Below are 15,504 nucleotides of genomic sequence, written 5' to 3' on the forward strand. Positions count from 1 at the left end.
AATTGTCCATTAAGTGACCCATTTTCATACACGCTGGAAGGAAACTCAGAATTAATAGGGGGGATATATCCTCTGAGGTGGAGAGCTGCGGTAGTGTCACAGAAGACCAGTCCTGTCCTATACTACACAGACAACCCACTGATAGGAATAGACACTGTGTAATGCCTCATTTCTCCTTTGGTGGTGCTGCAGGCACATTAAATCCTTACTGGCAGGTATCCCCGCAGATCACAGTAGGTATGTGTAAGTGAACACTCCCTTTTAAAATCAATTAAAATTAAGGTATGAGTTTACTATCCCTAACACTTACAGTGCAGACCCCACACAGTGTGAAAATGCATGAATCTGACGTGCACCCCCCTAATAAATCTGGTGCTTCAGCTGATGTCCGTGTGTCACAAGTTCAACAGTAAAAAATCTCCATAAAAAAAACCTCTCCTGCTCTGGACAGTTCCTGACATGGACAGAGGTGGCAGCAGAGAGCACTGTGTCAGACTGGAAAGAATACACCACTTCCTGCAGGACATACAGCAGCTGAGAAGTACTGGACGACTGGAAATTTTGAAATGGAAGTAATTTACAAATCTATATAACTTCCCCCCCCCCCCTCTTTTAAGTCATTGCCTTGAAGTTGATTGAAGAAGTTCTAGGTTCGGCCGCTCAATTGCTCCTGATCCATGAAGTCACATTGTTTGTGTATTAGTCGCTTGACACCATGAGGCGGCTGGGTATTATTATGGTAACCCCTGCACCGAGCCTTGTGGTGGAGCAGCGCCTATGGCTCCGGAGCAGGGAATATCCCACATCACAGGCTCCCGGCCCTAGGAGACATGACTCTGTTGTAACATTATGGAAAATGCACTGACTGCAACTCATGGTTCACATTCAAGAGTGGCATTAACTTTTTCCTACCGCAAGCGAATAAACGCTTTCCCAACTTCTCACTTTATTTTGGCCTTTCTGTCCATGTGTCTTTTGGAAATATCCCTCTTTTCCTGTCAAACAGAAACGGCTTTCATTACAAAAGCTCCGAGCGGCGTCTTTGATCCGTCTCATGCAGAGTAATGGTAAAGCCTGTGCCCGCGGCTTAGATACGCCCGCGGCCTCCGCTCTGAGCGGCCCTGGGGCTCCATCCTGTCCTCCTTTATGCCGTAAGCGTCTCCTCCTCCACCTTTTCTTTGAAAAAAAAAAAAAACTTTGAAACTTTAAAATTCATTAAAACCTGAAAATTCTAATCTCATAAAATGCCATTAATGTGGCACCTGATGGTCTGGGTAGTCTCATTAATAATAAGGAAGGATTTATTACTCAGCTCCTTGGCAGGAGGCTACACCAATGGGAATGGATCAGCGCTATTCTTTGATTTCAGTTTTTTAGTTAAATTTTTTTTCTTTTTTCATTTTTATATTTTTCTAATTAGCTAATTCTATAGCTACAGAATATACTATGCACCCCCATTCACGTACACTTTGGGGGAGATTTATCAAACATGGTGTAAAGTGAAACTGGCTCAGTTGCCCCTAGCAACCAATCAGATTCCACCTTTCATTTTCCAAAGAGTCTGTGAGGAATGAAAGGGGGGATCTGATTGGTTGCTAGGGGCAACTGAGCCAGTTTCACTTTACACCATGTTTGATAAATCTCCCCCTGTCTATATTCTGTTTTTTCCCAAAATAAGACACCCCAGCTACTCTACCCCTCTAGTCTAAAGTAAGCCACCCCCTACTCAAAACTAGGGCACCCCCTGTAAGTAAGGTGCCCACTCACCGCCTTTCAGGACTCACATAATCCCCACGTGAACCTCTGAAACTGGCACCGCAGGCGGTCTGGTCTATGGCCCCCACGCCCTGAGCATGTCCCGACGCTCGCCACATCTTACGCCACTGACCCGCTCTTCCCGTGAGTATTCCAGGGAAGTCGTCTTATTTATCTCTCTGAGGGGAGAAATAAGACATCCACCAAAAATAAGACAGTGCCGTTTTTTGAGTGGAAACGCGGTACCTGTCTGGCACCAGGCGGGTATGAGGAGTGCAGCATGAAGCCATAGAAACTGACAGCATGGACAGCAGTGTATACTTACCATCTGTGCTGCTGTGTGATCTGGATGCAGTCCTCCGGCTGGCTTAGGTCCTACAGCTTTCAATCTTCTGCAGGAGGTAGTGGCCTGAAGATACAGCAGCATCTGGAGTACGGGAAAGTGGTATGCCGGATCACACAGCAGCGAACTAGGTAAGTATGCACTGCATGTGTGATCTGGAAACTGACAGCAAGGATATATATATCCCAGACCCCATATATACCTATCCGTGCTGTCAGCTTCCCTTTGCTATCGGCCACCCATAACCCTGTTTACAAAGGAAGATGTGTAGCCGATTTATAAATTTTGAAGCCCGCTCTAAACACCCGATCAGCGGAGTATTAGGCTCAGCTGATTGCTGTCACTTTTACACAGGCCAGTTATCAGCCAAAGGAACTTTTCTAGCGACCCTCCTGGCCGATAAAGGACCCGTGTAAAAGGCCCACCTGGTTACTACGGCCTAGGGTGCATTTACACAGAAAGATTATCTGACAGAGATTTGAAGCCAAAGCCAGAAATGGATTTGAAAAGAGGAGAAATTCAGTCTTTCCTTTATGACCTGATCTCTGTTGATAGTTTGTTTCTGGCTTTGGCTTCAAGTCTTTGGCAGATTATCTGTCAGATAATCTTTCTGTGTAAATGGACCCTTATGGTGCGTTTACACAGAGATTTACTTGACAGATTTTGGAAGCCAAAGCCAGGAATGGATTTGGAAAGGGGAGAAAACTCAATCTTTCCTTTATGACCTGTTCCCTGTTTATAGTCTGTTCCTGGCTTTTGCTTCCAAAATCTGTCAGATAAATCTCTCTGTGTAAACGCACCATTAGCCATTCACTGTGTAGGCTGATCAACAGTGGTCTCAGGTGTCAGTACACCGCCACTCGGTGACTGATGACCTATACTGTGGACAGGTCATAGGGCAGAGGCTGTATCCAAGTTTTCCAGCATTCTCTAGGGCTGCATCCAACCTCTCCAGCCCCTGGGTGTCAAAGGGTGAGTGTTTGGACAAACCAGAACGTTTAGTAAGTTTGCTCATCGCTAATATGCAAAAAAAAAAAATCAATGAAATTTCAATCACAAAAGTGACAGAGACTAGAAAATAAGGACGTGCTTCATCATGTGGCTGTGGCCCAGGAAACTTTAAAAGGAAGCTTCTAAAAGTTTTGACCTCCCAAAACTACTTATAATAATAGATGACCGCGAAACAATATACGCTTATAGGATGTTCTTAGTAAAAGAATAACCGATGAAAGGAAAGTCTATTCTTTCTGCTGGGTTCTCTTAAGTGCCCTTGACCCTCGGCTGCAAATACCCCTAAACCCTTCCAGTTTGCTCTTGAGTGATGGTTATAGTGCCCCCTTTAGGAGGACACACTCTGCATCTGTGGCACTCAATGTTTATTAGTTATTGAGCACAGTGACATACATTTTGTAGTGACTGTGAGTGGTACTGCAGCATAGTCCTATTTAAAGGGATACTCCGGCGAAAATCTTTTTCTTTCAATTCAACTCGTTTCAGAAAGTTATAAAGATGTGTAACTTACATCTATTTAAAAATCTCAAGTCTTCCCATACTTTTCATCTGCTGTATGTCCTGCAGGAAGTAGCGTATTCATTCCAATCTGACACAGTGCTCTCTGCTGTCACCTCTGTCCACGTCAGGAACTGTCCAGAGCAGCAGCAAATTCCCATAGAAAATCTCTACTGCTCTGGACAGTTCCTGACATGGACAGAGGTGGCAGCAGAGAGCACTGTGTCAGACTGGAAAGAATACACCACTTCCCTCAGGACATACAGCAGCTGATAAATACTGGAAGACTGGAGATTTTTAAATTTAAAGTAATTTACTAATCTATATAACTTTCTGAAACTGGTTGATTTAAAAGAAAAATTGAGTACCCCCTTAAAGAGGTTATCCTGGACTAGAAAAAGCAGTTACTTATTTTCAAAAACAGCACCACTCCTCTCCTCAGGCTGGGGTGGTATTACAATTCAGCTCCATTCACTTCCATGGAAGTGAAGTTGCAAAACCACACACCCAAACTAAGGACAGGAATGGCGCTTTTTCTGGAAGAAAGTGGTTATGTTTTTCCTAGCCTGGAGAGCTCCTCTTATGTGAATAATTGAGCCATGTGTACTACCAGGTACAGCCACTACAAATGTTTGGCACTGTTCTTGGTAATGTTCCATAGTACTTACCCAACCACCAGCCGATCAGTCTAGGTCCCTGGACACTCACCGAAGGATAGTCCATTATTTATAATAAAATCTGGAAAACAACAACAGAATAACATTTTTTATTTCCAGAAACAGCGCCACCCCAGTCCATGGCTGTGTCTGGTATTGGAGGAAAAGAAAATCCAATCCAAGTTTTTTCGCCCATCCCCTATAGATGCTGATGCAGCATTTCTCCAGCGTCCCCCCATCTTGAAGCTTTCCTTTGTTGTGCTCTCAGTCATGCTTTGTGTTGCGGCTCTTCTACCTTCAGACATCTAATATTGTCTCGCTGCCAGATAGAAGTAAATATTGTTCTGTTATTTTAGCAATATGAAACATTGGCATCCTCCAAGCTCTTGGATTTAGGTCAAGTCGAGAAATAATCGAGTTTTTTTTTTTTTTTTTAACATGAAAAGAGCTTACTTTAATTCATGTAAACAAGAGCTCCTATTTCACTGTGAGTTGGCAGCGGCCTGCAACGGAGGAAGCTGAAAGTGGCCGAATGGGGGGGGGGGCACAGATTTAAGTCACCCCCCCCCCTTTTCAGTAACCCTGCTGAACAGTGTATCCTAGTACATATGGGACTGGTGTACGTGGGCCTTGCTCCTGGAGGATTCCCTCTTGTATCCAGTATAGCAGCGATCCCCGACCAGTGACCCTCCAGCTGTTGCAGAACTTCAACTCCCAGCATGTTCCGACAACCGAAGGCCAGGGTTTGGGGATTACTACTGTGGTGAAGGGAGATGAGGCACCAAAACAGGACAACAAAGAGTTAATTAACAGCTACATCACCGGGCTATCTCCTCTGACATCAGCACTGATCTCTGACTACCAGCTTTCACACAGCTCCCACTGTGTAATCCTTTGTTCTCTGCTCTCTTCTGGTGACTAATCTCCCTCCTCCCCCCTCCCCTCTCCATAGGTTACACAGGGCTCCAATGATGTAAAAGAGTGGAGATTTCCTGATAATGAGCAGTGAATGTGAGAGAGGAGGGGGGGGACCTGGGGAAAGTCTTTTTTTTTTTTAATGCAGATAATGGCATATTTGCCTAATAATAAACCCAATTACAAAGTCTCTTAAAATCACCTGGACTATTGATTTCTACCAAAAAAAAAAAAAAACACGAAACGATAGTGACACTTTAAGGAAAAGACATGTGGCCCCCAGGATTCTCAAGGTTTCTCCTGCAGAAGTTGCACCAGGTTCTGCCCGATCTCTGTATAATGAAATATTACAGGACCCAGCAAGGAGTATATATCTTCATACATAGGCATTGGGGTTTCACCTAAGTATGCAGGGTGAAAGGAGACCCACAAGTCGGCTGAAACGAAAAATTCCATCCACGGCTTCAATAAAATTATGGTAGCTTTATTGGGACATCACATTTATTTTTTTTTATTTTTGGTTTTCTGTTTTGTGATGTCCCAATAAAGCTACCATAATTTTATTGAAGCCGTGGATGGAATTTTTAGTTTCTTGGACTTTCCGGGTTGCGGCCCGCAATACAGCCAGAACGTGCTTCACTTCCAGGAGGTCCACACACACCTGCGCTAATTGCGGCTATCAAGGCTGAGCTGACATATTCTCCTTTTATGCTGTTGCCACAAGTCAGCTACAATTCTTCTTGCAATTTGCAGATCAAGGTCAAGGAGACACATGGTACCTATCATGTATACATCTGTGCTTCCAGAATGTAGTAAAATGTTTTTATTGTAAAGTAGAAAGTGTCAGTGGTGTTTCCAAACTTCTAAAAGTGTAACTATCGTTTGTAATAATGACACGTCAGAAGTGCGTATGGGTGGTGGTCCGGGTGCTGAGACCTTCACCGACTGCTAGAATGAAGGGGCAGAAGCGCATGTTCTGCCCCTTTGTCTCTGTTGTACAGATATGAATTTTGTAGGCTGCTAATACGAGCACTGTACGGAATCATACTGGTAGCCAATAGAACGTCCGTCCTGCTCTATTATAATTCAGTTGACTGTAGTTATAGCGGAGAAAAAGCGCTTCTGCCCCCTTATTCTGGCAATTGGCAGGGTCTCAGCACCCGGAACCCCACCGATATGCTATAACATGTCAGAAGTTTTTACAAATGATAGTTACACTTTAATGCCTCCTCGCTCCCTCTCCCATCCCTGACACTGCCTAGTGCTCAGATTCCAGCAGAGATAGAAGTAGGTGTTACAGCCCTCAGCACTTCTGGAGCTCGGAAACACCTCGCTGACACTTTGCACTGGAGAATAAGCGTGGAATTACAGCGAACAATTAGCAATCGGTTAACGATAATTTTAGGTTCAGATCTAAATCAACGATCAACAACATACGAACCATTTTTCGATCATTGCCTGCAATTACACAGAACGATTATCGTTTAAAAAAGGATATAACGATTTTTCACACGATAATCGTCTTGTGTAATAGGGCCCTTTAAAGTATTTTTTGTACTGGAAGTACAGACAGATATATGACAGGCACCATGTGTCTCCATGACCTGACAGCTATAGTACAGTGTCAGCAGTTTGGAGTGTGAATTACAGCTGACAGATTCCCTTTAAGATCTCTACTGGACTGGACACCTAGGCTAAGTCTTCCTCGTCTGTCTTTATCCTGGGTTGCACTTTAGTTAGAGGCCCTGGGTGTGTGATCCTGTGGGTATCACCATCCATCCTGGTTGCAGTCACTCTCCATACGTCAGGGCAGAGGAATGCTTCTCTTGCATGGCACATGTAACGGGCTGTACGGCCAGCTCGCCACAGTCCTGCATGACCTCATCCTCTCTCTCGTTTGCCGTACAGCTGATTTTGGGTGGGGACCCTTTGGCCTCGGCCTGGGGACTGCAGTCATTGTTAGAAACCTCCACCTAGAGGGAGTTCAGCTCTCCGTGCATCATCCATAAAGAAATGAGATGCTAATCCCGTACGTCCTGGCGGGCCGTGCCGCAGCTCTACTGACGATGGGAGAGAACGATTGTGCAATGTAACGTAATGAGAGATCTCCAGAAATGCATCAGAGACGGCGTCACAAAAATGGAATGTTTAATATCGAAGGCGACTTCCACCCAAAGCAGAGTCTGGTGATTATACTTTATTAGATTCCAGAGTTATCCGCGTTGTTCTGTTCAAGAGTAGCAGCCATTTTTGGAGGCGTGGAGCATCGCAGCATACAAGGTATCGGAGCACATGGGCGCACTATGGCGGGGCTCTGCCAGCACTGGACGCCAAGGAGGGAAGCCAATAAGCCACTTTGTCTTTAACATGGTATTTCGATACATGGTTATTGCAGCTAAGTAGCTACAGATATAACAAAGTAATGCAAAGAGTCACATCGCACAGAGCAGCATTTCACAGACACCACCGGCTTAGAGGCTAATGGATGCCAAACTGGGTTTTGGAGTAGAGAGGCTGCTGGGGTAGTGTTTCTCCTTGAGGAGAGCGCCAGGAGTATGTGGGGGCTTATGGGCCATCTAATACTCTCTTGGGAAAAATATGCAAATTAGCTCCACTCCAGAAGCCTGCAGTGGTCGCTTGCACAGTGACGTCGCACTGCGGCGGCATGGAAGGGGCAGGAGGGTGAGTATAAAGTTTTGTGATTTCCTTTTTTCCTGTGCTCCAAAGATGGGAGTGGGAAGAAGTTAAGATATTTGAATACTTGGATACTGTATATGGCTATGTTCACACTTTGTAAGAGACCGGCCGGATGATCTTTCTGGCCGTAGTGTTCTGATGCGGGCGCATCAGCGCGCGCCTGCATCAGAACTCCCCATAGGGAGCCGGAGCCGCTCGCTTCATTGTGTGAACTGACAGGGTTTCCTATGGCCGGTTGCAGAAAACTGACATGTCAGTTCTTTGCAGCCCAGCATGGGATCCCGGCCGGAGCGTGTACGATGTGTATACGCTCCGGACGGGATCCCATAGAGGAATAGGCAATGTGCCACGCTGTATAAAGTACGGCTGTTGTTGCCGATTGTAACGACGGCCGTACTTTTGCGTAGTGTGAACATAGCCTATGAGTGCAGAAAATCAGATGTAAAACTAAATGATTTGTAAATGACGAGCAGCCTGGGTAAGTGCAGTCTGTGACCTCAGTGTAGTCACTTCTCCCCGGTGTGAAATAAGGATGCGTTTATCATTGGTGTGTATTATTACGATAGATCTCAACCTCCCCAAGGCCCGACCCTGGTATAGATCATAAAATACGCATAATATTTGTCATATACTGTACACGCTGCTAACAATAAGGAAAAAGTTATACAAGTTTTGTATTATTGTGCTAGTCCATCTGCTAAAGGACACACACGTTCAGTCACTCTGTCCACCTACTGAGCTTAGTCTTAGAGGACACACATGCTCAGTCACTCTCCTTGTTTACCTACTGAGCTTAGAGGACACACATGCTCAATTACTCTCTGTCCACTTACTGAGTCGAGTGCTGGAGGACACACATGCTCGGTCACTTACCTAGCAGTCTGGCCTCTGCATAGTGATCCTCTGATCACTGCAGAGTAGCCAGTAGAAATCAGACCCCTACAGACCAGCATGGATAGGGGATAACAAGCTGAGATGTAACAAAAAAACAAAAAAAATGGTTGCTTCCTTTTTTTCCACTCCTGTCCCCAGTTTAGGTGCAGGTTTTGCAGCCCAGTTCCATTAAAATGAATTGTAATACCATGCACAACCAGAGGACAGGGTTGGGCTGTTTTTGCGAGAAAGTAGCTGTGTTTTTCTCATCCTGGATAACCTATTTAATGAGGTTATCCAGTGTTTAGAAAAACATGGCTGCTTGCCTCCAGAGACAGCACTTTTCTTGTCCCCCATTTTGGTATGGTATTAAAGGGCAGGGGAGAGCATAGCAATCAATCGTTACTTACCTCTCCCCATGTCTCCGAAGCGCCACTTCATAGGTCCTCAGACCTCAGCTGGAAGGCATCTTTCCCCAAGTCGTAAGGACATCACGATTCAGGGGGAAAATGCCTGTCCTGGCTGATGGTTTTTACACTCAGCCAATCAGTGACTGGGGCAACGGCTGAGCAGGCTGTCCATCAACCGGGTCAAGATGGCGGCATTGCAAGATATGCCAGAGCACGGCGGGGGTCCCAGAGCAGCAATCCAGAGCTGCAGAGGCACAGGGAGAGGTGAGTTTCTATATACTCTGACACAGTTGGTAGTGTAGAGACAGACCCTATTGATAAAGGGAATGGTAGTGCCCATTGTCAGTTTATTCACACATTTTCAGGAGGAATAACAGGGTTTTATGAAAAGATGTTCCAGAATCGAGAGAATGTCTTTACTGGAACCAGCACGATATTATACTGGAATATATTGGCTTCTTGTAATGAGAGATCATGTTCTTTTCCAGGCGGCCTATGGACAGTCTTAACCTTAGGAGGAGTGGGGAGCAAACCGAACGCCGTACAGGACCAGTCCTCGCCCCTCGCCAACCAAAGTCTACTCCTCTTGCTGGTACTCGCCAACCTCACCGATGCCCCCGACTGCCCCAATCCTTTCCGACAGGCTATCATGTCTTTCAGAAACACACAAGGTATGTTGTTCTTTAGAATGCTCTTGTGAGGTCCTGTCAGCTGCCGCTAAGCATTAAATAGTGGAAGCAACAGCAGCACAGAGTATGTCAGGACAGTAGTGCACAAGCTTTACCCACTTGCCGGTCTTTCATTTCAGACAGTTCGGTACCGCTCAGCCCGACTCCTCACTCCTTCCAGATCAATTTCAATAGTCTGTACACTGCCCTGTGTGACCAGCAGAAGTCTGACCAGGCTACGCTGCTCCTGTACACCTTACTGCACCAGAACTGCAATGTCCGCACCTACGTCTTAGCTCGCACTGATATCGAAAGCCTGGTGAGTATTTCCAGTAATAACATTAATATAGGAAGTAGCAATGATGTTTTTGTTGTAGGTCATTGTGTCCCAACCTCCAGCTGCTTCAGACTTACAATTTCTGTCAGGCTCTAACAGTCGGAGGATGTAAGGGCATGATGGGAGTTGTAGTTTTGCAATATCTAAAGAGCCACTGGTTGAGGAACTGCATGTAAGAAACTATTGAGTTTGTATGGATATACATGGGATGCATAGGTATAGATATAAGTAGATGATCTCATAGACATAGGTCCAGGTACTCTATACAATATCCACCGCCGTTTATTTGGTTGACTAATCCAAGTCGTCGTCACCTATCCTATCTATCTATCTATCTATCTATCTATCTATCTATCTATCTATCTATCATATATTTATTTATTAGGGTTGGAGCATAAGCAGGCATACTGTATGTGCACCTTTGCAGAGGCTCTGCCGGCAACTTGAACAGAAATAAACATATTCTACTATAGGATTGTTCATGATTGCCATGGGTAACAATTACTGTTACTACATTACAATTACAAGTACTAATACACCCACTGACCCAAAATGCCCCACCGGTTGTTGGCACAACATACACTGGCAATAACAGTGCCCATTGTCCCAGTCTTGTGGAATAACATGGTCTTTTTTTTTAAGGATACTTAGGGATAAAAATTGCTGACGCATTTTGAGTCTGATTAAGGATTTTCAATCCTCACCTACTGTGTCAGCAGTTTTATCCATTGCTTATATGTGATCTCAGGGGAGATGGCTAAAAAACAAGGGCCCCGTGTTCATTATACCATGTTCTACTGCTGGGATATGATCTCTTAAAGGGGATGTTTCCTTGGGAAATTGCCTGTATTTCTCCCGCTATTTTGCAGTTTTTATTCTGGCCAGAAGTCTAACAATGGTTGCTTTGTTTGCATTGTTTGTAGGTTCTTCCTATATTGGAGATTTTATACCATGTGGAAGAACGTAATTCCCACCATGTTTACATGTCTCTCATCATCCTTCTCATCCTGACAGAGGACGATGGGTTCAACCGATCTATCCATGAAGTGGTAAGATTACTGTGGAAAATGTATAAATACTGTCTGCGCCACCATCTCTACCCTCATGTGTTGTATGCCATAGGCATAAGCAAACGTCACACAGCCCTACCTGGAGTCATCTTCTGTTGCTTTTCTACTCAGAGAACTAGTGATAAAATACAGTTTATATTCTTTTTCTGCCATGTTTAGACATGTTGGAAGAAGTGGGACAGGAACGTTCACCTTTTAACTTATTGGGGGGGAAACACAAATAAAAAATATTAAACATCTAATAAGGCTTTGGGGCAGGGGTGAGAGGTGTTATGAGTCTGGGGGAAGGTGTGGGGGATGTAAATATATGAGGCTGAGGGGATGTTAATATGAGGCTGAGAGGGATGTAAATCTATGAGGCTGAGGGGGGAGGTAAATCTATGAGGCTGAGGGGGGAGGTAAATCTATGAGGCTGAGGGGGGAGGTAAATCTATGAGGCTGAGGGGGGAGGTAAATCTATGAGGCTGAGGGGGGAGGTAAATCTATGAGGCTGAGGGGGGAGGTAAATCTATGAGGCTGAGGGGGGAGGTAAATCTATGAGGCTGAGGGGGGAGGTAAATCTATGAGGCTGAGGGGGGAGGTAAATCTATGAGGCTGAGGGGGGAGGTAAATCTATGAGGCTGAGGGGGGAGGTAAATCTATGAGGCTGAAGGGGGAGGTAAATCTATGAGGCTGAGGGGGAGGTAAATCTATGAGGCTGAGGGGGAGGTAAATCTATGAGGCTGAGGGGATTGCGACTATGGGGCTTGGGGGGGGGGTGAATAGGAGGCTGTAGAGTGGTATGAATGTGGATGTTGGGGTTATTAATATGAGGCTGTGGGGTATGTGAATTTGAGGCTGGGGGTGTGTGAATGTGAGGCTGTTGGTGGTGTGAATGAGGTTGTGGGGATTGTAAATATTAGTCTGTGGAAGATTTGGATATAAATGTGAGGCTGTGGGGGATGTAAATATGAGGGTGAATTTGAGATTGTGGGGGGTGTAAATATAAGGATGTGGAGTTTGTCAATATGAGATTGTGCGGTTGTGTGAAAATAAGGCTGTGGGGGATGTGAATATGACTATGTGTAGAGGGTGTGAATATGAGGCTCAGGAAGATGGCAATATAAGGCTTAGAGGGCAGTTATTTAGAGAAAAGTGCAGATAATCAATAGTAAAATCCCTATACCACAGACATCACCTCTATGTTTATGGCCAGGTAGCTGCACAGTACACAGTATTAGACAGGTGGTTTTAATGATATGGCTGGTGTTTACCTATTTACTAATTCTACCCATATGCAGCTGCTACTTGGGGGTTTTGAACCCCTTATTGCCACAATCATTATAGGATTTGGCGCATCTTCTTGGGCTGTGTGTAGCGTCCAGCTTTCCATCTGAGCCCCATTTACCTGGTCCGACCACCCTCTTCCTCCCTGTGAGAGTCCTCGCTGTTCTTCGCCATGCTATGAGTGTGTGTGGCTGAAGACGCTTCGGCTTTTTATTTGGAAAGTAAATCTTGGCTGGCGCTGAGCTGCAGAATTTACGGCCGAGGCTCCTTGGATGTTCTTTCCCAGAGACACCTGATTGTTACATTAAATTACAAGTCGTGACACTCGATTGAAAACTTTGCCGTAAGCTGGAAAACGAAGCGGACGGATTAAAGGAACTTTTTTTTACTCAAAATAACTAAAAGTTTGGGTGGAAATTTCCATCGGTGGTACATTCAGCCAATTACCGTGAGCTGCGGGCTAACTTTCCTGAGACGGGAACCGCTAACATTGTTATGGTTTTTATCTTAATCCTTAAAGAGGATTGTCTGGTCTTATGTAATTGAATGTATGTTTATAGAGGCCAGAGCTCCATTTTGCTGATGCAGAGCTCCACATTCCCCGCTGAATTATAACATTTTGGTTGCTGGCAGATTTCACTAGGGTGGAGAAGCTTCTTGAAAACTTTTACCTATAAATATGCAAAGAGCTCCCCCTATTGGTGGCTGATGAAGACATAGATTTATCATTTTGGAGTTTGCAGTTGGAGGAAAATTGAAACCCAAAGAGGGGAATTTGTTAAGACAAGGACCCTTTAAAGCGACTCTGTACCCACAATCTGACCCTCCCCAAACCATTTGTACCTTTGCATAGTGGTTTTTAATCTAAGATCTGTCCTGGGGTCCGTTCGGCAGGTGATGCAGTTATTGTGCTAAAAAACAACTTTTAAACTTGCAGCCCAGTGCCCAACGGCCGTGGCCTAGATTGTGTATGCATTAGGATTACAATACCCCTCCGTACCTTCTCCCCACCCTCCTCATCATCAGGAACACCCCCTGGCAGGATTTTTCCTATTGATCACTTGTCTGAACACTGCAGAGGAGCCTTAACGATCCAGGTCATGTGCAGTGTTCACACAGGTGCTGAATAGGAGAAATTGTTCGAGGGGCATTCCTAATGAAGAGGGCGGAGAGGAGGTACGGAGGGGTGTCGCAATCCTAGGGCATGGGTATTCTTGGCCATGCCAATATGACACAGGGCTGCAAGTTTAAAAGTTGTTGTTTTAGGATAATAACTGCATCACTTGCCGAACAGACCCCAGGACAGATCTTGGATTAAAAGTGGCTATCTAAAGGTACAAGCAATTTGGGGGGCAGATTGTGGGTACAGGATCACTTTAAGTAGAAGAATGCTGGCTTAATGGGGGTTGTCCAGATGTAGAAAAACATGGCTTTCTTTAAAACACAACACCTCTCTGAGTGTGGGGTTTCGCAGTTCCGTTCCATTGAAGTAAATGGAGCTGAATTGTAATACCGCTCACAGCCTGGGGGGGTGCTGTTTTTGCAAGAGAGTAGCTGTGCTTTTTCTAATCCTGGAATAATCCCTTTAGGATGTACCATTATTAAAGTGGTACTCTGGTAAAAAAAAGAGTATTTTCCAAACAACTGGTGTCACATTTCCTGGAGGAATAACAGAGAAAAAACACAATGCAGAACTGAAAGAAAAAGATAGGAATTACAGAAAAACAGACCCTTCAGGAGAGTTGAAAAATGCCCTTTTAAAGGGGTTGTTCACCCAAGTTTTTTTTTTCTTTCAAGTCAACTGGTACAAGAATATGCCAGAGATTTGTAATTTACTTCTATTACAAAATTTCAACTCTTCTAGTACTTATCAGATGCTGTATGTCCTGCAGGAAGTGGTGTATTCTTTCCAGTCTGACACGGTGCTCTCTGCTGCCACCTCTGTCCATGTCAGGAATTGTCCAGAGCAGTAGAAATTCTCTATAGAAAAACTCTCCGATCGCAGACTCTCAGATCACAGACTCACAGTAAACTTAGTTTTCTAGACACATCTGTAAATATTTTCCTGCAGGATACTGAAGTAGACGGGGCCGGGATTCCTGACCTGGGAGCACGAATCCACGTTTCCTTCAGAGAGCGGCCCGTGTCCAGCTCTGCTCTATGGAAACGTGCTCACGTCTATTTGACAAGCAAAAGATAAACACCGTATATAACCCCGAAGAGCACAGAGTGTGTAGTGTGAGCGCCGACACAAGCATTCCCCCCTTTATGGAAGCCATAAACTGTGTCCCAGCTGTCTGGTGGGTTTATGAGCAGCCGTGTCAGGTCTGGGGGCCACATTCCAGATTTTCCAAATATATTTCACTATTGTATAGTGAGTTGTTTCAGAAGCAATGTTAAAAGACCCCTATAGGGGGAGCTGTCAGCACTTATAGGGCTACACGTAACGTTGTAATGTTGTATAGGGCTGACGTTACACAGGTGTACATGAGGTAGAAGTCAGCCAAAACCTCTCTGATCCTATGTATATGGGGGTCCCGGGGGTCTCACCATATCCAATCCTTTTGGCTCAAGAGCAATGAGCTGTTGCCAGTGGGCTCTGAGCATGTGAGTCTTCTAGCACTCAGCCCAGTATGTGGATTGGGAGAGTGACTGAGCATGTGTGTCCTCCAGCACTCAGCCCAGCATGTGGATTAGGAGTGACTGAGCATGTGTGTCCTCCAGCACTCAGCCCAGTATGTGGATTGGGAGAGTGACTGAGCATGTGTGTCCTCCAGCACTCAGCCCAGTATGTGGATTGGGAGAGTGACTGAGCATGTGTGTTCTCCAGCACTCAGCCCAGTATGTGGATTGGGAGAGTGACTGAGCATGTGTGTCCTCCAGCACTCAGCCCAGTATGTGGATTGGGAGAGTGACTGAGCATGTGTGTCCTCCAGCACTCAGCCCAGTATGTGGATTAGGAGTGACTGAGCATGTGTGTCCTCCAGCACTCAGCCCAGTATGTG

The 15,504-nt window shown here is 45.2% G+C and overlaps 1 protein-coding gene across 1 annotated transcript in view; it reads left to right on the forward strand.

The window, feature by feature from the left end:
- The window catches only part of DYM (dymeclin), a 201,393-nt gene that overhangs the window by 55,999 nt on the left and 129,890 nt on the right, over nucleotides 1-15,504 (forward strand). The window contains exons 9-11 of the mRNA XM_069963208.1: nucleotides 9,647-9,829; nucleotides 9,967-10,145; nucleotides 11,087-11,212. Coding sequence (XP_069819309.1) covers nucleotides 9,647-9,829; nucleotides 9,967-10,145; nucleotides 11,087-11,212 — 488 coding nt within the window. The remainder of the gene's footprint in view (nucleotides 1-9,646; nucleotides 9,830-9,966; nucleotides 10,146-11,086; nucleotides 11,213-15,504) is intronic.

Source organism: Dendropsophus ebraccatus, chromosome 3, assembly GCF_027789765.1.
Source record: "Dendropsophus ebraccatus isolate aDenEbr1 chromosome 3, aDenEbr1.pat, whole genome shotgun sequence".
Taxonomy (NCBI): domain Eukaryota; kingdom Metazoa; phylum Chordata; class Amphibia; order Anura; family Hylidae; genus Dendropsophus; species Dendropsophus ebraccatus.